General features: G+C 38.7%; 1 protein-coding gene across 1 annotated transcript in view; it reads right to left on the reverse strand.

The window, feature by feature from the left end:
• The window catches only part of STPG4 (sperm-tail PG-rich repeat containing 4), a 45,845-nt gene that overhangs the window by 14,917 nt on the left and 6,853 nt on the right, over positions 1-24,075 (reverse strand). The window contains 2 exon segments of the mRNA XM_019414433.2: positions 13,766-13,820; positions 14,034-14,098. Coding sequence (XP_019269978.2) covers positions 13,766-13,820; positions 14,034-14,098 — 120 coding nt within the window.

The following is a 24,075-nucleotide window of genomic DNA, read 5'->3' on the forward strand; positions in this document are numbered from 1 at the left end:
CACAAAACACATTTCAGAAAAATTAGAGTTGTAAGGTCTTTAAAGTTTTTTTTAAGTTTATTTATTTATTTTGAGAGAGACAGAGATAGTGTGAGAAGGGAAGGGGCAGAGAGAGAGGGAGAGAGAGAATCCCAGGCAGGCTCCGAACTGCCCAAGCAGAGCCTGACCCAGCGCTTGATCTCACTAACCGTGAGATCATGACCTGAACCAAAATAAAGAATTGGACTCTTAACCGCCTGAGCCAACCAGGTGCCCTGAAGAGTTGTAAGCTTTTTTTTTTTTTTTTTTTCAAATCAAAACAACAAATACATGAAAGAAAACTAAAGTAAACATCATGTCTCTGGGGGGAATTAAAAAAAATTTTTTTAAATGTTTATTTATTCTTGAGGGAGAGAGAGACACACAGAGTGTGACTGGGGGAGGGCAGAGAGAAAGGGAGACACAGAATCTGAAGCAGGCACCAGGCTCTGAGCTGTCAGCACAGAGCCTGACACGGGGCTCAAACTCGCAAGCCGTGAGATCATGACCTGAGCCGAAGTCAGACGCTTAACTGACTGAGCCATCCAGGAGTTCCTCTGGAGGAAATTTTTTAAATCGTGGAAAAAATAAGAAAAGATGCATAGATTTCATTCATTCATTCATTCAATACATTTTCTGAGCAATGTACTAGCCTCTGGGTATTGAAGAAGAAGACAGTCCCCCTTCCATGGAACCTACATTCCAAAAGGTGATGACAAACTCTAATTTGACGATACTAACATTTTACATTTTGAACTTCTCTCTAGGGGTGCCTGGTGGTTCAGTCGGTTGAACCTCCGTCTTCATCTCAGGCTGTGATCTCATGGTTTGTGAGTATGAGCAGAGCATTGGGCTCTCTGCTGTCAGTGTGGAGCCTGCTTCGAATCCTCTATCCCTTCTCTCTCTACACCTCCCCTGCTCACTCGCTCATGCTCTCTCTCTCTCCCTCAAAAATACATAAACATTTAAAAATAATTAAATAAATAAACTCTCTATATAAAAACACAAAAGCAAAAGGCAAAATCCCTGAAAACCTTCAGCAAATACAAGTGCTAATATTTTTTCACTATAGAGTTTATACAAATCAACAAAAAAAGAATGTTAAAACGCTACCCACTCGATAACTGGGTAAAGACTATGACCAGAAAAGTATGTAGGAAGGACCGCAAGTAACTGATTAATAATTAGAATGTGTAGTCTCACATGAATAGACACTTTTCCGAAGAAGACATCCAGATGGCCAACTGACACGTGAAAAAATGCTCAACATCACTCATCATCCGGGAAATACAAATCAAAACCACAATGAGATACCACCTCACATCTGTCAGAATGGCTAACATTAACGACTCAGGCAACAACAGATGTTGGCAAAGATGTGGAGAAAGAGGATCTCTTTTGCACTGCTGGTGGGAATGCAAACTGGTGCAGCCACTCTGGAAAACACTATGGAGGTTCCTCAAAAAATTAAAAATAGAACTACGTATGACCCAACAATCGCACTACTAGGTATTTATCCAAGGGATATGAGTATGCTGTTTTGAAGGGGCACATGCACCCCAATTTTTATAGCAGCACTATCAACAATAGCCAAAGTATGAAAAGAGCCCAAATGTCCAACGATGGATGAATGGGTAAAGAAGATGTGGTATATATATACAATGGAGTATTACTCGGCAATCAAAAAGAATGAAATCTTGCCGTGTGCAACTACGTGGATGGAACTAGAGGATATTATGCTAAGCGAAACTAGTCAGAGAAAGACAACTATCATATGACTTCACTCATATGAGGACTTTAAGAGACAAAACAGATGAACATAAGGGAATGGAAGCAAAAATAATATAAAAACAGGGAGGGGACAAAAACATAAGAGACTCTTAAATATGGAGAACAGAGGGTTGCTGGAGGGATTATGGGAGGGAGGATGGGCTAAATGGGTAAGGCCATTAAGGAATCTACCTCTGAAATCATTGTTGCACTATATGCTAACTAATTTGGATGTAAATTAAAAAATAAATTAAATAAAAATTTTAAAAATTGTGTAGTCTCAGATCCTAAGATTAAATTAAAATAATGAGACACCATTCTTTTATTATCAAATTAACAAATATTTTTTAAAATAATGATAAACAAAATTTATACCAATTTTTTGAAATGGGCATCCCCTTGATTGCTGGTAAAGATATAAATGAATGTGATACTTTTAAAAAAGGTTCAGCAATCTCGATCAAGAAGCTGTATATAATCTCTACCCTAGTAAATACCATTTGTGATAATCCATAAAAAATGATGCTCAGATTTAGAAAAGACTTTGTGTATTCAGTCTTATGTTAGCATTAGTCTTTTGATCTGAGTATTCAGTACCAGAGTCTTTGTATAACAAAGTTGTGAATGTAAACAAAGTTGTCATAACACAGAAAAATTCTCCAATGAGCTGACCTCTTACAAAATTATATCCTATTCAAGGAGCTCCTGGGTGGCTCAGTTGGTTAGGTGTCTGACCTCTGCTCAGGTCATGATCTCAAGGCTCATGGATTAGAGCCCTGCTTCAAGCTCTATGCTGACAGCTCAGAACCTGGAGCCTGCTTCAGATTCTGTGTCTCCCTCTCTCTCTGCCCCTCCCCTGCTCATGCTCTGTCTTTCCCTCTCTCAAAAATAAATAAAAACATTTTTTAAATTAAAAAAAATTAAAAATTAAAAATTTAAAACAAATTAAAAATCATATCCTATTCAAATATCTCTCCCCACTTAACATTGGCATCCACCACTGCAGACAGGACAGTGTCTTTTTGAGTCAGTTTATCTGCACTATTCTTAAATGATATTTAACAATACATCACAAATAAAGTACAAATCCAATTCAAAGTGAAAATGCACATTTTACCCAAAAGATGCAAGATTTCATGAAGTCAAGGAAAGTGATGGAAAAGTACCCACATCACAGGAAAAGTCTTTGATAGACCAATGAGGACCCAGCAAAGTTAAGTTAGCTAACAAGAAGAAAGAGACAATGACAAGGATTGTGACGTACTGGCACTTCAATAAAGAATGATTTCAAATGTCAGAGGAGATGCCCCTGGGAAAACTGATGACACTTCAAACAATATTTTTTCTAAAATTTATCCTCTGTGATTTCATTAGAATGTCAAACATGAAGTGAAGGATGTCACTATACTATTATAAGACATTGTCATAAAAACTCAACACAGTCTCCTCTTTAACTTAGGAATGAGTATCTAGTTGCAATTATAGGATATTCTCCTAATTTTTAGTACAATTTTTTTAATTTTTTAACATTTATTTACTTGTTTTTGAGAGAGAGAGAGAGAGAGAGAGAGTGTGTGTGTGTGTGTGTGTGTGTGTGTGTGTGTGTGTGTGTGGGTGTGTGAGTGAGGCGGTGGAGTGGGGGGGCAGGCAGAGAGGGAGACACAGAACTCAAGCAGGCTCCAGACTCTGAGCTGCCAACACAGAGCCAGATGCAGGGCTCGAACTCACAAACTATGAGATCATGACCTGAGCTGAAGTCAGATGCTTAACTGACTGAGCCACCCAGGCACCCCTAGTCCAATTTTTTTTTTAAAGGAAAGACCAAATCAAACTTTATTGACTACTTTGAGATTTTGATTCTACTTAAAGTGGGTTCACGTTAATAGGTCTTTTGGGTGGGTCAAGTTCTACTTGGATACTGAAGGCTCCTGTATATGGAATAATTGAAAACAAGATTGACCATCAAGAGGGGAATGGTTGAGTAAATTATGATGTGATAATTTGATTATTTACCTAGTAAAAATAAAGTTTAAAAGGATTTGTAATAATATGAAACATATGCTAAGTAAAAAAAGGATATAAAATTATCATGCACCATGATCACAACTATGTTTCTATTTTTTTATTTTTTTTCACAACTATGTTTTTAAAACTGCACAGGAAAAAGGAGAAAATTAACATTATTGGTTGCATATGAGCAATGACAAAAACTGTAAACAGAATTTTCTATATTTTCCAAATTATCTATAATTTATTTATTTTTACTCTAACTTTAAATTTTTATACATTTTTACTTAAATTTCAAGACATTTTATTAAATTTGTAGAGAAGTGTGGCTTTAAAAATCAACTGGAACCAAAAGTCTTATTGTGAAAAACAGAAGTCTGGTCTCACTCCTCTCCCAATTTCATTTCCTAAGACAACCAGTTTTGTGTTTTGTTTTTAAGAGTGTGTAACAGCACATGATATGAATGTGAACATAGCATTTCACTGAAATAACACTATCCTCACTTCACACAACTAGCACTCTTAGAAACACCTTTTACACATATGTCTTAGGCATACATGTCTCTGAGCAGGTTCTAAAGAGCCTAAGACAATGATTTTTAGCTCTTAACTGTTCTTACAGAAGTGACCTTATCACTAAATAGTGTGTTCATATTGATATTTCTTAATTTGTACTTTAAAAATTATCTACTGATGGCCTCCTGGAATGAATGAAGATATGGCACTTGCCCTGTCCACTATTCCTCTCTCCTCATCCACTCAAAGCAGCATTTTATTTATTTTCAAAGTACCATTTTAAATCACTAACCAATGTTTACTAAATAAATATTATTCCTTGCAGAGCCAAGTTACATATTATGATTCCTTTTCTTAGATTGTCTTTCGTTTTACCTGGGGTTAATTAGTATCTTGTTTTTTTCACTTGTGCATTTTGCTATACATATTTTCTTAATATTTCTCATCATATGGCTGTTCTTAAATCCTTTTCTCCTTAAAAACATTCCTTCTGGGGTTCTTTAGTTTCTTTCTCAATGTGGATTGGTTTCCCTCTCAGCCTGCTGCACAGTGGTCCCCTGGGACATCTTTTAAGTGCTCTCCCAGGCTGGACCCACTTTGTCCTAGATCCCACACCTCCCTCCTCCTGGATTCACTTCTTTGTTTTTCTGTATTTTATCACCAGTGGCATATTTAAAAAGAGTATTTGGGAGGCATTTTTTATGAGTTTTTGCATGCTGGAAATTGCTTTATTTTATCTTCACAATTGATTGTGTGGCTGAACACAGAATTCTAAGTTGAAAATAATTTTCCCTTTTCTCTCTCTCTGTGGATGCTAACTGAATTAAAAAAAAAATCTTCCCTCAGGGTGCCTGGGTGGCTCAGTCAGTTAAGTCCAATTCTTGATTTCAACTTAGGTCATGATCTCATCGTTGGGGGATCAAGCCCTACGTCAGGCTCTGCACTGAGGGTGGAGCCTGCTTAGGATTCTCTCTCTCTCTCTCTCTCTCTGCCCCTCCGTCCTCTCAAAATAAATATATAAACACTTAAAAAGTGTATTAAAAAATCTTCCTTCTATTCCCTGTGTTCTGTTTTCAACCAGGTTTCCATCCTTCTGTCTGTTTATATCCATCTCTCATTCGTGTTTACAGGCTTTTCACATTTGCCTGGTGGAAGCTTGGGTATGTGGCTGGGATGTGTGGAGATCAGGCAAATGAATGGGGAGCCAGTCTTTTTCCTGGGGTTCCCTCAATGTCAGGATGTGGTTCTCTTTCCTCTAGGCTCATTGAGTTTTTCCAGAGGATAAATTCTACTAAACTTTTGCTTGAGGGGCAAGTGTCCATTTCACATTAGGAGAGGAAGGGAGCCTCCAAACTTAAATTACTCTCTGTATACAGTTTTGATTAATTCCCTGGTGTTCAACTAATTCCCTGTGTCACCTTACTTTCCCCCACCAAGTCCCAAGTCTCTCTGCAGTTCTACGAGACAAACAGGCTCCCGTCTCTTCTGCACCATCCCCTGCCTGCTTTTTAATCTGTGGCTTCCTCTACTTTCTGTTATCTAAAAATTGTTGAAATCTCTTGTGTGCCAGTGTTTCCCTTTTTTTCTATTTATTCATGTGGATTTATGTATTCTTTTACTACCATTTTATTGGGATTTGAGAGTAAGAAGAGACTGCTGTATGGCCAATTTGCCATACTGAGCAGGAAATCATATATTACTTTTAGAATAGAAAATATAAACTTTAAATTCAGGGCACCTGGGTGGCTCAGTCGGTTAAGTGTCCAACGTCAGCTCAAGTCATGATCTCACGACTTGCGAGTTCCAGCCCTGCATTGGGCTCTCTGCTGTCAGCACCAGCACTGAGCCTGCTTCAGATCCTCTGTCTCCCTCTCTCTCTGCCCCTCCCCCTGCTCGCTTGCTCTCTTAAAAATAAACATTTAAAGAAAACACTTTAAACTCAAATAGCTATTATGACCATAATTACATAAAGTAAGATATGCAAATTGATATTCAGATTTTCTACATAAACAGGAACTCCCATCTATTTAGCACTCATTCTTATAGATTTTCTCTGAAACTATGCTACTTCAGTTATGTCAAAATTGGATCCTCTCATAAGAATCAACAGACTTACTTATTTTATAAAGAAAATGTCTGTAAAACTTCCCAACATAGCAACTCTTTGTGATTTTTATTTTTCTTTATTTTGCAGATGCTTTTATGGAATTATCTTGAGGTTGATATCAAAAAGTGTAACACATATTTTGTGTAGAGAACAAAGAGTAATGATATAAATATCTAAAAACCGGAACCCCTCTTTTCAGTTCCTTTCCTTTATCCCAGGTACTCTAATTCTTGTCTCATCTATATTCCTGGAGGATGAGGGGATGGGGAGGGAGAATCTAAATAGTCACTAATTCCTTAGTATGAATTGGATCAATATATTTCTCCTTCAAGAGCTTTTGCATTTAAAAGAGGGCATGTGAGAGACTCCTGGGTGGCTCAATCGGTTGAGCGTCTGACTTCAGCTCGGGTCATGATCTCATGGTTCATGGGTTCGAGCCCCACATCAGGCTCTGTGCTGACAGCTCAGAGCCTGGAGCCAGCTTCAGATTCTGGGTCTCCCTCTCTCCCTCTCTCTCTCTCTCTGCCCCTCCTCCACTTGCTCTCTGTGTCTCTAAAATAAGTAAATATCAAAAAAAATTTTTAAAAAAAGAATGGCACATGTCTCATGTCTCAGATCTTAGGCTTTCATATCAAAATCCTTACTATGGGGGCACCTGCCTGGCTCAGTCAGAAGAGCATGCAACTCTTGATCTCAGGGTTGTGAGTTTGACCCCTACCCTGGGTATAGAGATTACTGAAAAATAAAATCTTTTTTTTTTTAAATCCCTACTATGGAGTTTCATGCATGACTGCAGTGGGCAGTAATTTCCCTTCTTGACCCCTCAACTAATAAATGCCTCATGAAAAAGGCTTTGGATCCAAAGGCCGAGAAGACAACTAGCACTTTGGTTTCTTTGAGTTTGGCTTAGAATACAGGCTTTGAAGGGACAAGTATGGATGTCCCTTTCCTCATTCAAGCCTTTTCTTCACTCCTTATCTTTTTCTTCCACCTGGAATCAGCATTTGCTAAGAAGCTTACAAGTGAATGTATCAGAAAGTTCTGGAGATGGCTGGAAGGAAGAAGGTACATGTGCTTCTATCAACAGATAATATTAAACTTGTCATCAGTGTCTAATTTTGGATGTCATGTTTCAAGTCGTGTATGCTAAGCCATTTGGTCCCACACTAGTTCCTGTGTGCTTCTATGGGTACACTTTCTATAATTAATAAAATCACTGAGCAGACTTGCCTAGGTGTTTGGAAACAGAAGCTATGTTTTATTTTTACTTATTTATTTATTTTTATTTTTTTAATATATGAAATTTATTGTCAAATTAGTTTCCATACAACACCCAGTGCTCATCCCAAAAGATGCCCTCTTCAATGCCCATCACCTACCCTTCCCTCCCTCCCACCCCCAATCAACCCTCCATTTGTTCTCAGTTTTTAAGAGTCTCTTATGCTTTGGCTCTCTTCCACTCTAACCTCTTTTTTTTTTTCTTACCCTCCCCCATGGGTTTCTGTCAAGTTTCTCAGGATCCACATAAGAGTGAAACCATATGGTATCTGTCTTTCTCTGTATGGCTTATTTCACTTAGCATCACACTCTCCAGTTCCATCCATGTTGCTACAAAGGGCCATATTTCATTCTTTCTCATTGCCACGTAGTACTCCATTGTGTATATAAACCACAATTTCTTTATCCATTCATCAGCTGATCGACATTTAGGCTTTTTCCATAATTTGGCTATTGTTGAGAGTGCTGCTATAAACATTGGGGTACAAGTGCCCCTATGCATCAGTACTCCTGTATCCCTTGGGTAAATTCCTAGCAGTGATACTGCTGGGTCACAGGGTAGGTCTATTTTTAATTTTTTGAGGAACCTCCACACTGTTTTCCAGAGTGGCTGCACCAGTTTGCATTCCCACCAACAGTGCAAGAGGGTTCCCGTTTCTCCACATCCTCTCCAGCATCTACAGTCTCCTGATTTGTTCATTTTGGCCACTCTGACTGGCATGAGGTGATATCTGAGTGTGGTTTTGATTTGTATTTCCCTGATGAGGAGCGATGTTGAGCATCTTTTCATGTATCTGTTGGCCATCTGGATGTCTTCTTTAGAGAAGTGTCTATTCATGTTCAGAAGCTGTGTTTTATATTCTTATGTGTTTACCTACACCTACTACCACGCTTGAGGCAAGTAAATATTCAATAATATTAATAATTTGAATAATTTGGCCAAAAATACTGTTGAAATTGAATGAAATCGTATGGTGTAGGTTGATTGGCTCTCGAAAGTTTGAGTTGATCACTACTGAGTCTGAGATGTCAATAAGAACTACGGTCATTCATGGGTGTGAAAAGGCAGTTTGAAGAATAAAACACTTTGGGTTATTGACTTTATTTTTTAATTTTGGGGGGGGGGCGGTTATTGACTTTAGAGTGTCCTTGCCCTTTAAGAGGGAAGGGAGCACGCTGATAAGATGTCTCATTTGCATTGAATAGTCAACAATACCAACCTGGCATTGGGGCCTCACACACAGAGCCACCCAAAAGAGCTGTATAGAGTAGATGAAAGAATTTCTATTGAAGTCAGCTAGACTCAGTTGAGTCGGGCATTTTACAAAGAGACTTTGCTGAGAAAAGACTGGAAGTTCTAATATCCTAAAGGTGTCCCAGAGAAAAATATGGCCAATTAAGAAAAGCTAGTGTAGCAAGTCTCCCAGCTGGAGCCTAAGCTGCATCCATCCATTGTTAAGAATCTTAGATGATCAGGGCCTAACAGGCAGGCTGGCAGATGGACCTCCCAGGACAGAGAAGCTCCCTGCATGTGAACTTATCCTACTGCAAAAAGGGTCCAACCTGGGCCCACAAACAAGCCTTAGTCATCAGTGAGGAATGGTGACACCAGAGACAACACAATGTCTGCCACCTGGATTTGACCCCTGATGAGCTGTAAATGTCCAAAGGCACTAAGCAAGTCACTTGATCATGCTCACGCACTAGGCAGTAGAGCTTAGAGCCCAGGTTTTGAGGTCACTATAAACAGGGTCTAAGTCGCAGCTCCATTTCCTAAAAAACCGTGTGACCTCTGGAAACTAACTTCCATTTCCTGACCTGTGAAACGGAGATGATAAATATTACCTCACCAAGTTGCTGCGAGGAGCACCTGCACCAGAAAACAGTCAATGAATGATGGTTATCACCATCAAAACCAACCCTAATAGAGTACAGTTGACCCTTGCACAGCATGGGGGTTAGGGACACTGGCCCCCAAGCAGTGGAAAATCCATGTATAACTTTGGACTCCCCCCAAACGTAACTGCTAATAGCTCACTGTTGACTGAAAGCCTTACCAATAACATATACAGTCAATTGGCATGTATTTTGTATGCTGTATGTATTATATATATTGTATTCTTACAATAAAGTAAGCTATAGAAACAAATGTTATGAAGAAGATCATAAGAAAGAGAAAATACACTTACAGTGCTGTACTGTATTTACTTTAAAAAAATCCACATATAAGCGGACCCACACAGTTCGAATCTGTGTTGTTCAAGGGTCAGCTGTAGCTTATTTATAAAGTTTCTTCCAGTTCTAAGAGTCCTAAACAGTTCTGTGATCATAATGTTAATTTCTAGAACAATTAAACTGAAAGATGAAATCAATCAAATTGAGTTTTTCAGATAAAGGTCAAGTGGCATATTGTAATGGCCTAAAGATTATTGCATTGGTTTAACATTTGAGAATGTTCTCCTGGTAGGCAGCATTTCTGTACCATACTCAACACAGTGCACCAACATCTCCCACTGTTGGGATCAAAGGAGTCTGCTTTCTGTAGTTTACAAGTTTGTGGATCTAAACCAAACCCACATTCTGCTGTAGGAATGCATGTTTAGGACAGACATGAATCACAGCCCTGAGCTATTTCTTTGTGTTAGAACATTTTCCATGAAAGTATTCTTTTCACTTTGTTGAAGGACAGGATGTTCTAAATCAGTGAATCACATTTATTTATAAAATAGAATGGATGAGGTGACATCAATGAAAATGGCAGAATAAGGATCTCCAAAAATCTTCTCCTCCATAAAAGCGATGAGAACAAAGGCAAAGACTGTCAGAATCAACTGGCTTGTGCTATTTCATATACAGGGCTGCTTTTCCCTGCAGGACACATAGCCTGAACTAATATCAAATTATTTTTGATTTGAGCCTCTTTACTAATAGTAAACAAATTATTATTAGCTCACAGCATTCATTTAAAGCATATATTTCAATCCGGGAGCCTGGATGGCTCAGTCGGTTGAGCATCCAACTTCAAGCTCAGGTCATAATGTCACAGTTTGTGAGTTTGAGCCCTGCGACAGGCTCTGTGCTGACAGCTGGGAGCCTGGAGCCTACTTCAGATTCTGTGTCTCCCTCTCTCTCTGCCCCTCCCCTGCTAGCACACTCTCTGTGTGTCTCTCTCTCTCTCTCTCTCAAAAGTAAATAAACATTTTTAAAAAATTTTAACAATATATTTCAGGGGATATAGAGTATTACCTAGCAAAAAAAATCCATGTGTCTTGACTTCTTGCTGCCAAAGCCAGCCAGACACATTCATCTGTCTCTGTTCCACCTATCAAATAAAAAAGGCATAACTATCCACCCCCCATTCCACACACACACACAAGAGAAGAGACAACAGACATGAAGCAGTCTGGAGGAATGGTACCTGATATGGCTCAGTGGGGAGAGCTGAAGCCCACGCACCTGGAGAGGGCCTGCCAGAGGAGCAGGCTGATTTGCTCCACAGAACCCAAAAGAAGGTCAGGAATTTCAGCCCTGAGGAGCCCCTGTGAGGTGGGAATGGGTGGTGGGGGCTGAACACAGGAGGGCCGGTAGACCTCTCCTCTCTAGGTCCCTCTGCCTCACACCCTTCCTGCATCCCAGGGTGTGTGTTGTGTTGGCGGGGGGGGGGGGGGGGGGGGGGGGGGGGGGGGGGGGGAGGGGGGTTCATTCCTGGGAAGACTGCACCAGAGAATTGGACTCAGGAGCCCCAGGCACTCTGAGGACAGGAGCCTTCACTAAAAACAGGAATTGAGTGAGCTCTTTACACACAAAACGGTGAGACCTCCCAGCCCCTTCCCCGTCTCAGCATCCAGAACACCAGCAACTGGCCTATACCCAAGCCAGAGGCTGAGGAGTCATTTTGAAGCTACTGATATGTCCGGGAGAAAAGGTCTAGGGACACCCAAAGGAAAAACCATGCCCTCCTCCCATCAATCCACAGTGAAATCCACTGGACATAATCTCTACCTATATTTGTGTCCTGTGCCTGCTGTGACAAGTTACTATAAATTTGGTGACTTAAAACAACAGAATTTTATTCTCTCATAGTTCCAGAGGCCAGAAGTCTGAAATCAGTGTCACTGGACTAAAATCAAAGTGTCATCAGGGATACCTCTGGAGGCTCTAGGAAAGGATCTGTCCTCACCTCTTCCAGCTCCTGGTGATGGCCACCTTCCTAGGCTTGTGGCCGCATCACTCTAACCTCTGCCTCTGTGGCCACATTGCCTTCCCCCCTTCTCAATCTCCCCCTGCCTTTCTTATACAGACACCTGTGATTGCATATAAGGTCCACTGGAAATCCAGGATAATCTCCCCATCTCAAGGCCCTTCACATAATCACACGGACAGTTTCTGCCACATGAGGTAACCTTCACAGGTTCTAAAAATTAGGACACAGACACAGCTTTGGCGCCATTATTCATCCAAGCACACCACCCACATACAGACAGTTTTCAATTAACCTTTTAGCTTCTCACACTTCTTTTACCTGTTTTACTTTTCTATTGATGTTTCTCCTATAGATTGTTTTTTTTTTTTTTTATTAAGTTTATTGATTTGGGGAGAGAAAAAGAGGGGGGAAGGGACAGAGAGAGAGAGAGAGAGAGAGAGAGAGAGAGAGAGACAGAGAATCCTAGGCAGCCTCTACACGGTCAGCATTGGTGGAGAGCCCAATGCGGGGCTCAAACTCATGAACCATGAGATCATGACCTGAGCTGAAGTTGGATGCTTAACCGACTAAGCCACCCAGGGGTCCCTCCTATAGAGTGTTAAGAGAAGTGTAGATAAGGCTGTCAGCCCTTTATCTGCCATGTATGTTGAAAATATTTTCCTAATTCCTGTTTACTTATTTACAGTTTGTTTTCTGATATACATAAAAATTTAAATGTGGTGGAATCAAATCAAATACTTCTTTTCCTTTGCAGTTCATCCATTGCTATTACTCAGAAAATCTACCTTATCCTAAAATTAGATATATGCCAATATGTTTTCTTCTGGTTTTATGGTTTCAAAAGTATTTAATTCTTTAATCAATATGAATTCATTTTAATATGTGGTATGAGGAATCTAACTTAATTTTCTAAGTTATTTCATCAATTATCTAGCATAAAATAGCTCTTCCTTTTTCCTACTGATTTGACACAGCATCTTTATCAAATATAAAAATCTCACATAGTCTATGGTCTGTTTCTGAACTCTGTTATCTAAATTCCCCTTTTGGATGTTCACTGTATGTTTCTCTTCCCCTGAGTTTCTAGTTACAAATAGGTAATTCAAGTCCATCAAATCATCCCTAAATAATTTCATATTTCCTTAATCCTTCAAAATGTTTATATAATTATTTATTTTTTGGCATCCTACTAGTTAGTTATCTAAAGGAGTTCATTTTTATCATAACACATGTACATATATTTGGAAACTTGTAGAAACAGGTAGGTAGGCATTTTCACACTTTGGAAAGAAACCAGAGACAGATACTTTTCCTTCTTGCTGTTAATATAATGATCTATCGAATATCTCCGACTTTATCAATCAATTAAATCAATAAATGCCATGTGTCAGCTATTTTTCTACATGTTATGTAAACAGGACAAAAACAGACAAAAATCCTCACTTTTATGAAGCTTATATTCTAGTGAGGGAGACAGATAAAACAGGAGAGATTAATGTTTAAGTGTAATGTATCAGATAGTAATGAGCAATATGGAGAAAACAAAACAAAATAAGGAAGGGGCACAGAAAATTCTGAACGGGTGACCAAGGATGACTTCACTGAGAAGGTGATAGGAGTCAAGACTTACAGAAAGTAAAGAAGCCTTTACTTTTATTCTATAACTCGACACAAATGGACTACTTACACTGAAATCCCTAGTATATCTTCAGATATACTTTAAGTACATATTAAATCAATTACATTAATCATTCATTGCTTATCTACTACAGTGAACAAAAGGTTAATCTTGATATCTCAAAATGAACCATTACATGTTTTAAACATCAAATTCATCAGGAGTTATGTGTCTACAATATACTTACAGGAGTGAAGCAGCTTGTTGGAAATCTTTGAACTGCAGAACGAAATACGAAGCTCCTATATTAAAAAAAGAAAAGGTGATATTCTAAATCTGTTTTTTAATGTGAGAACTTTATTAACTTATTCCCTATCTCTCACTAAATATTTAAAAATGCTAATCTGGATATGATGGGCATAAATGAGGTTTAAAAGCCATTAGTATTGGTTAAGTATGTAAATAAAAAGGCATGAGTGAAATTATTAAAAGCAACTTAATAAGTATATAATTACCTGGAAGCGTGCTTGGGAACTGGTGCAGGAAGTAGATCGTATTGCCCTGGTGAAAGCTTAACTGACTACACAGAATGGACAAGGACACCACAAATAGATTAATACAGGTCTCAAGCTCACTTTATTTTATTACCTGTCATTCATAATCCTTTATTTTATGACCATACAGCATTATATAATTTATTCTCTATCTTAATAATGGAAAAAAATACATTTTCAAAGGTGGAGCTTCAAAACATTCAACCAATGCTCACTTTTCATGGTAAATTTTTTTTTAATGTTTGTTTTTGGGAGAGAGGGAGAGACAGTGAGTGAGCAGAACAGGGGAGGGGCAAAGAGAGAGGGAGACAGAGGATTCAAAGCAGGCTCCACAATGACAGCAGAGAGCCCAGTGCAGGACTCATGAACCATGAGATCCTGAACCATGAGATCTCATGAACCATGAGATCATGACCTGAGCTGAAGTCAAGATGTTTAACCAACTGAACCACCCAGGGCCCCTTCTTCATAAATTTATATGACAGTATGCCTGAGATGATGCATAGAAAAATGCTGTAAAATTGATCATATTTTAAATGTACTAGATTCAACGAATCCATTTCAATTACCATTTAGTGAGCCTGCTCTGTAGGTAAAGAACTGTGCTGGGTGTAATGGGGAATACAATAGTCCCTGACCAGCAGGAGTGAGAAGGCACACACATAAACAATTCTAATATAAAATACTATAAATAAAATTATAAAAGACAGACTGAGGGTAGGAAGAGATTAAACCCAACTGAGTGACCCACAGTTAATATCACATACTCAATGGTGAAAAGCTAAAAGCTTTCCTCTAAGATCAGGATAGGAGAAGGCTGCCCACTCTCTCCATTCCTATTCAACATAGCATTGGAAGTGCCAGCCAGAGTAATTAGGCAAGAAAAAAATAAAAAGCATCCAAATTGGAAAGAAAGAAGCAAAACTGTTCCCGTTCACAGATGACATGATCTTATACATAAAAAATCCTAAAGACTCCACCAAAAAACTGTTAGAATAAATAAAATCAGTAAATTTACAGGATACCAAAACAACTTACAAAAATCAGTTGAGTTTCCATGTACTAACAATGAACTACCATTTTTTAAAAAAATTTTTTAATGTTTATTTATTTTTTGAGAGAGACAGAGAGAGAGAGAGAGAGAGAGAGACGGAGAGCAAGCCGGGGATAGGCAGAAAGAGAGAGAGGGAGAGAGAGAGATATCCCAAGCAGGCTCCATGCTGTCAGCACAGAGCCCTCGATGCAGGGCTCAAATTCACCAACTGTGAGATCATGACCCCAGCCAAAACCAAAAGTTGGATGCTTAAATGATTGAGCCACCCAGGCACCCCTAACAATGAACTATCTGAAAAAGAAATTAAGAAAATAATCTTATTTACAATAGCATCAGAAACAGTAAACACTTAGGAATTAATTTAGCTAGGGAGGTGAAAGATCTATAAACCGAAAACTGTAAGACACTGATAAAAGAAATTAAAGAAGGCACAAATAAATGCAAAGATATCCTGTGTTCATGGACTGGAAGAATTAATATTGTTAAAATACCTATACTACCCGAAGCAATCTACAGATCCAATGCAATCCCTATCAAAATTCCAACTGCATATTTCATACATATAGAAAAAACAATCCTAATATTGATATGGAATCATCTAAGACTGCCAACAGTCAAAGCAATCTTGATAAATAACAAAGCTGGAGGCATCACACCTCCTGATTTTAAACCATAGCTATAGTAATCAAAATAGTGTGGTACTAGAATAAAAACAGACATATGGACCAATAGAACAGAGTGGAGAGTCCAGAAATAAACCCACTAATATTGAACAAGAACACCAAGAATACACAGTGGGTAGAGGATAGTCTCTTCAATAAATAGTAATGGGGAAACTGGATATCCACATGCAAAGAATGAAACTAGACCCCTATCTTACACTGCTCACAAAAATTAATTCAAAATGGACTGAATACTTAAATGTAAACCTGAAACCACAGACTTCTAGATGAAAATACAGGGAAAACCTCTTTGACATTGGTTTTAGCAATGATCGTTTTGGATTTTTTTTTATAAATTGTTAATATCCAAAATACATAAGGAACTCATACAACTCATGAGTTTTTGTAGCAAAACAAAAACAAATAATCTGATTAAAAATTAGCAAAAGACCTAAATTTTTCTAAAGAAGACATACAAGTGGCTAACATGTACATGAAATGGTGTTCAATGTCATTAATTGTCAGGGAAATGCAAATCAAACTAAAATGAGCTATCACCTCACACCTGTTAGGAAGGCTATTATCAAAAAGATAAGAGATAACAAGTGTTGGTCAGAATGTGGAGAAAAGGAAACCCTTGTGCACTATTGGTAAGAATGTAAAATTATACAGCCATTATAGGAAACAGTATGGAGGTTCCTCAAAAATTAAAAAATAGAACTACCATATGATCTAGTAATCCCATTTCTGGGTATATATCCAAAGGAAACAAAATCATTATCTAGAAGAGATATCTGACTCCCATGTTCACTGCAGCATTATTCACAAATAGCCAAGCCAGGGAAACAACCCAAATATCCACTGATGGATGAATGGATAATGAATACATATGTGATATAAATTATATATGTGTGTGTGTGTGTGTGTATAAATGAGCATAATATCTATTTATCTATCTGCCTATTTACCTACCTACCACAGGAATATTATTCAACAATAAAAAAGGAAATCCTGCCATTTGCAACAACATGGATGAAACTGGAGCTCATTATGCTAAGTGAAGTAAGCCAGAGAAAGACAAATACTGTTTCATATCACTTATATATGGGATCTAAAAGGGTACTCATATAGGGGCACCTGGTGCGCTCAGTTGTTGGAGTGTGTGACTCTTGAACCCTGGGTTTTGAGTTTGAGCCATACATTAGGTGTAAAGATTGCTTTAAAAATAAAATCTTTAAAAAAAAAAAAAAGAAAAGGGTACTCATAGAAACATAGAGTAGAATGGTGGTTGCGAGGGTCTGGGGGTGGGGAAATGGGGAGACGAATGTCAAAGGGTACAAACTTTCAGTTACTGGATGAATAAGTTCTGGGAATATAATGTACAGCACAGTGACTATAGTTAATACTGTATTGTATCCTTGACAACTGCTAAGAGACTAGATCTTATGGGTTCTCACCACACACACACACACACAAAATACTAACTATGTGAAGTGATGGATATGTTAATGAACTTGGTGTGGTAATCATTTCATGAGGCATGCAAATATATGCAATTTTATTTGTCAGTTATACCTCAGTAAAGCCAGGGGAAAATAAATAAATAAATCCATCTGGGTGATCTAAAGATGGAGAAGACCGTGAGACTTGAGTGCGGTTTTAGGGAAGGCAGGACTTCCTCGAGGGAGCCACGGGAGGGCATTTTAAGGAGGAATGTTGCAGAAGAGATTGTCTCTCTACCTACTGCCAAACTTACTGCAAACTACCTGGGTGACTCCATTGTCCCTGGATCTTCAGATAATAGCCCGGAAGTGTGTGACATAAGGGAGTGTCAGGAGCTGGTGCACACACAGAGTGGAACAGAGAAGGAGAAGCCAGGGGAAGACTGACCAGACCTTCAGAACTGCCTATGTTGAAGGAGTTGGCAGGGAGGAGTTGTATTAAGAAATCCTGGGAAGAATCATTCCTTGAAATGAACAATCTCTTCCACCCCCTATTATTTTAAAATCAGATTTAAAAGTATAATACTGCCTTTGCTGAAAATGAGGCATCCATATCCTGGCATCACCTGCCACATGGAAGTTCAGCCATTCTATCTCACCCCACAGCTGTCTTTCACATCCTAATACAATTTTGATTGCAGAGGCAGCTTTTTGTGGATACAGTGATAATAACCGTAAATACAGATTTTATGATGAAATTTATACATTGTCCTGATGCACCTGTGCCTTCTTCATTGCTCACTCGACATAATAAACACCAAGGAAACATGTGTTTGTTTGTTTATGACACCATGGAAGCACAGGAATGTATTTTAAGCAGGCAACTTTCTTGGGGGCCACAGCATTTTATTTCTTGATTTTGATGATGGTTGCATGTATATTTCCTTTCTATTTACTTTAAATTGTGCATATATGGTTTATGCTCATTGTTCTTGTGCTCTCTCTCCTTCATGCACATATACACACATACAGAGGAAGAGAAATGAGAAAGAGAACTGAAAAGTTAAGAAAAAAATCTTAAGCAGCTGTTTATTCTTCCATATTCAGCAATCACAAAAGATTTACATAATAAAGTACTCATGGAAAAACTCTTAGCATTAACCTAGAAAGGAATTTGTTACCCACATTTGTTACCCAAATTGTTACCCAATTTGTAACCCTATTGGTTACCCATAGCTTCTATATTTATCCTATTTTATTTGGCATTGGCCATTCTTTGCTATTTGATATAGCTGAGAGAGGGCTGATTTTTTTCCATAAAATCTTAAATAGCTGCCTTACATAAGAGACTGTTTCTCTGTGCATGGCTGAACTTGTTGCAAACTATCTGGGTGGTTACATTATCTTTGGGTCTAATGGAATATATATGTATATATAACTCAAAAAGAATGGATATGTGTGTATGTATGTATGTGTATGCATATGTGCATGCACACACGCACACACACAGACACACACTTTCCTAATTCCAACATATGCTTCTGAGTTCTTCATTTGTAAGATACGGCTCAGAGAATATAGACTATGTGCCCATAAAAAGACCTGACTCTAGCTAATTGTTTCAATTCACATTGATTAGGCACTCAGAAATCTTACAATCTTGGGATCATAAAATAGGGCAGGATCTCAGTGTGGATACTTAATTCAGTTGGGTGGTACCAGCACCATCAATGTCAGAAACCTGGAATAAGTGAAAAAAAATCCATCTCTACTTATTAGGTCCTTGGTGTGACAATATTTTGAAAACCCAGATCTATAAATAGGTGGGACAGAAGGAAACAGATTTTTCACTCCTTTAGAATCCCTACCAGAATAATCATAAGGTGAATGAAGTGAATGGGCTAGCAGGTGCAATATTTTTAAGCACTATTGGTGGAAATTTCACCAAATGTATCTCTGAGAAGTCAAGTCTCTTATGTCATATGAAAGTATCACTGATTCACTGCTCAGACTTGGGTCTGAGAAATAGACAACATAGGACTTTCTCAAAAAGAAGTCTGCCTCATGATAGCAATGATATTGTTCTTAATTATGCCAGTATCTTGTAGTTTTCATCAGCTCCAAAAGAACCCAAAGAACTACAAATGCATCCCAGTCCCTGAGAGGGGTTCTCCATATCCATTTTTCAAAAATCATTTTCATTAGCTGTTTTCTTGACATATTTGCATATTTGGCAATTACTGCCTTGCCTTGCAGATACTCTCTGAGAACTTAACCTCAAAAAATATTTGCTAAATGAGCCAACTCTGAGGGCCACTTTTTAAATTTAAATGAACAACGAACTGTCTCATCTACATTTTGCTCTTCATTATCCCAACATTTACCTCTTGAGTTCCCTACAGTATTACTTGCCAGCCCCTCTTTGGGTGCAACGTTTCTCTCCGTTGATATCTTGCTCAATGCAAAACCATCCTATTGAAATTTCCATCAGACATTTCTTTTACCATGGTACGCTTTTCATATTAACATGTCTTCAGAGATAGCATCAAAGCTATAAACACAGCTAAGAACTATCAATGTATCAACCAGATTTTCTCAACCTCAGTCTCCCAATCAGCTGTTCAAGGATGTCTTTTGAACACATTAGAATGGATCCTTTGGCTAATTTCTAAGTTAACAGGGGTGCCTTTCCAGCCTGGCCCCCTCCTTACGATATGGGGATGGGGAGAGGCCGGATCACCAAGTTTGTTTCCTTTTACATGAGCGTCATCTTCTAAGGCTAAAGCTAACCTAGACAGAAGTTTCAAGCAATTTTAAATCTTGCTTGTGATTTTCACTGAAACGTTCCCAACCTAGAGGAAGTAAATAAGAGAAGATTTAAAATGGAAAATGTAATGTAACCCTCACTTCTCAAGAGGAAACCAGTTAATGATTGCTTAAGTACCTCTCAAGAAAAGGAAGGATGCATTTAACATTATATATATGTATATTTGATTTTATTCATACAAATGGGATTATACTATAATATTTGTCCGTTCCTTGTGTGTTTTCATTTAATAATATATACCTTGGAGATACTTCCATATCAACACATATAGATTTACATCATTATCTTTAATGGTTGCACAATATACCACTGTATGGATGTACCATTATATAATTAGTCCTCTGATTAAATAAAATTATAAACAATGCTACAGTACTGTGTATAACATCTCATTGTACTTTCGTAAGACCATTTGTAAATTCCTGAGAATGGAATCCCTTACTATGTGCATTTAAAACACTGCTAGAAACTGACAAATTACCCTCCAAAATACTTGCAATAATTTGTATTATACAGTGTATGAGAATATGCTTCTGTACCCTCTTTGCCAATAATGGGTATCATCAAACTTAAATTGTTGGTCATCTGACAGGCAAAGAATTGTGTCTAGCTGCTTTTGTTCCTTTGTAATTATTTCATTATTAGTTGAAGCCAAGAATCACTTTATGGTTTTGTGTGTGTGTGTGTGTGTGTGTGTGTGTGTGTGTGTGTGTGTGTTTAGTAACTGGTATGCCTGTGAATTGCTAGTTCACATCCTTTGTTCATTTTTAAAACAGACTATTTCAATTGGATTATAAGAGAACATGACTCATTTTTACCCTTTGATGCAAGAGTGTTGAAGCCACACAATTACTGACTCATTGGCTACAGACTGGGTCAGAGTCACCATCTTCTCCCTGTCCTGTGCATTGTAGGGAAACTCAGGAACAGACTTTGCTGACTTCAGGTTATTTGGAAGTTCCCATAGCATATTGATTTCAAGCTTATACTTAAAAATTTTCTCATTCGAGTCATTTGATTCATGTTTCTAGTTGAAAACATAAACAGCAGATGTAAAATGGCACTGGACTTACAATATCCTGTAAGATGGAGCTGCAGAATAGCACAATTTTTCTTTTCATTTTTTTGAGAGAGAGAACATGAGCAGGGGAGGGGCAAAGGAGGAGAGAGAGAGAGAGAGAGAGAGAGAGAGAGACTCTTAAGCAGGCTCCACGTCCAACTCCAAGCCAATGCGGGGCTCAATCTCATGACCCTGAGATCATGACCTGAGCCGAAATCAAGAATCAGATGCTCCACCAGATGAGCCACCCAGGTGTCCCTAGCACAATTTTTCTGTAAGAGAATTTTGGCAATGCATCTCCAAAGACTTAGATACATATATACCCTTTCCCCAACAATTTCACTCTATGACTAACAGCAGAAAATGGTTGAATATATTAGGATATGCCATATAGTAGAATACTACTATGCAGCTATTTAAAATGTTGTAGAGAGGGGCACCTGGGTGGCTCAGTTGGTTAAACATCTGACTCTTGATATTGCCTCAGGTCATGACCTCTCAGTTTGTTAGATGGAGCCTGCTTGGGATTCTGTCCCCTCTCTCTCTGCCCCTCCCCCCACTTGTGCATGCTCGCATGTGCACTCGTTCTGTCTCTCTCTCTCTCTCAAAATAAATAAATAAACATTTAAAAAATAAAATAAAATGATGTAGAGAATATATAATGGTGTGGAAAAGATTCAGTCTATTTCTAAGGGGAAAAAACAGATCTGGTTTCTATTTATAGCAAGCTAGGTTATTTGGATAATAAACTTTCCATTGCAGATGACTACTGGAAATGAGGAATAAAATATTAAAAGCAAATAGAGTTTTTAAAGCAATATGCAACTGCTAACAATACAATAAGGAATCATAAGAACCACAAGCCAAGACATAGCAAAAAGCCAGAGAGGCACTGTGGCCTAGTTTTGCCCAGAGGAAGTTTACTAGTCCAGACCAAACTCAGCAGAAGAACCGAGCTGTGTCTGAGGGACTGAGGGAACTTCAGAGTTCTACAAGGATCCAGAGGTCAAAGCCTGGGCCCATCAATGATGGTGATCTAATGGGAGTCCTACCCACAGGACTTAGAGGCCCTAAAAGAGCACTTCGTGAAAGTAAACTCTCCCACATCACCCAATGTTAAGGGTCTGTAGAAAGAGTTGCCATGGTGCTAAGCAGAATTGGAAGAGGGGAAAAAAATTCATCGTTGAGAAAGTATAACCCTGGGGTGGTCCCTTTCACAGATTCCAGTCCAAATTCCCATCATTGGAACGATCCAAGAACATATAAGCAGTGCATTTCAAGTGGCACCATACTGGTAGCTCCCCAAAATATCAGCAGAACCAAAAGCTGAAGGAAAACACTTCCATCTTGGATCTTAGGATCCATGAAAACAAGTTTTGAGGAGCAATGAGCAAATACACATAGTCAAAGAAAATCGCACATCAAAGGAAACAAATAGAGTAAGTCCCAGTCAGAGTTCAGATATTTGGGTAATCATTCATTCATTCCACATTCAACAAATATTAACCATCAGACACTGTTCTAGAGGCAAAGATGTAACAGTGAACAAAACAGATAAATATTCATGTCCTCATGAAGCTTCACTCTCATGGGAAAAAACAGACAATAAAATAATAATAATAAATATAATAAATAATAAAATAATAATAAATACAAAGTGCAAGTAAATTATATAGTATATTGGTTGCTATAGGTGCTAAAGAAAAAATAATAAGGCCAGGGTAGGGAAGGTCAGGAATGTCAGGTGGCCAATTAAAAATTTTTTTATTTATTATTTATTTATATTTTATAATTTATAAAATTATTTATTTTTGACAGAGAGAGAGACAGAGACAGAGACAGAGTATGAGTGGGGGAGGGGAAGAGAAAGAGGGAGACACAGAATCTGAAGCAGGCTTCAGGATCTGAGCTCTCAGCACAGAGCCCAACACAGGGCTCAAACTCACAGACTGCGAGATCATGACCTGAGCCAAAGTTGGACGCTCAACTGACTGAGCCACCCAGGCACCCCATCAGGTGGCCAATTTAAATGGGGCTCATTGAGAAAGTGACACTTGAGGAAAGGCCTAAAGAAGGAGATGAAGTGAGCCATGCAGATAACCTGGAATAAGAGCATTCCAGAAGAAGGAAGATCCAGTGCAAAGATACTGGGGTGGAAGGCCCAGCTCAAGAAGCAGCCAGGAGGCCAGTGGGGCAGGAAGAGAGTTAGAGAGAATATAGTAAGATGAAGCCACTTCACAATAAACCTGTTGACCCTGAGGACAATCACTCAGAGATCACGCCCACTATCACAAAGGTTCTCAATCAGGAAGGAGGTGGATTAGTTTGCTGGTTGGTTGGCTGGTTTTATTACTTACCCCCTCACCCCCAGGGAACACTTGGAAATGTCTAGAGACAGTTTTGGTTGTTGCAACTGGGAGGGGGAGATCGATAATGGCATCTAACTAGCTAATGGAAACTAATTATCCAGGAATGCTGCTCAACATCCTACAAAGCTCAGAAGAGCCCCCACAACAAGGAATTATCCTGTCCTAAGAAACCCTGAATTAGACACACAAGTGCAGAAATCAAAAAGGCAGTTCAATATATGAATCTGGAGTTTAAGAGAGAAGTCTGGGAAGAAGATATAAATTCGGAAATCTCAAAGCAATGGATGGTGTCCAAAGCCCTGGGACTGAATGAGATCACCAAGGGAGTGAGTGTAGATAGGGAAGATGTGTGAGTGCCAGGGACACTCCAACATGAAGAGGTGAGGGAAGAGGGGCTGAAGAGGTGAGAAGAGAGAACAAGGGTTGAGGAAGAGGAGTTGGGGCATGGAAAGAGGGGAGATGTGAGATAAAGCCACCCACAAGAGTGGCAGAGAACACACACTTAGGGAAGTCCATTCAGTGCCAGGTGAGGTGAAGAATTTAAAATGAGATGAGTCATTCGGCTACATGGATGCAAGTACAAAGTTCC

The sequence above is a fragment of the Panthera pardus genome, unplaced genomic scaffold (assembly GCF_024362965.1).
Source record: "Panthera pardus isolate Hobbes unplaced genomic scaffold, ASM2436296v1 HiC_scaffold_25, whole genome shotgun sequence".
Classification (NCBI taxonomy): Eukaryota; Metazoa; Chordata; class Mammalia; order Carnivora; family Felidae; genus Panthera; species Panthera pardus.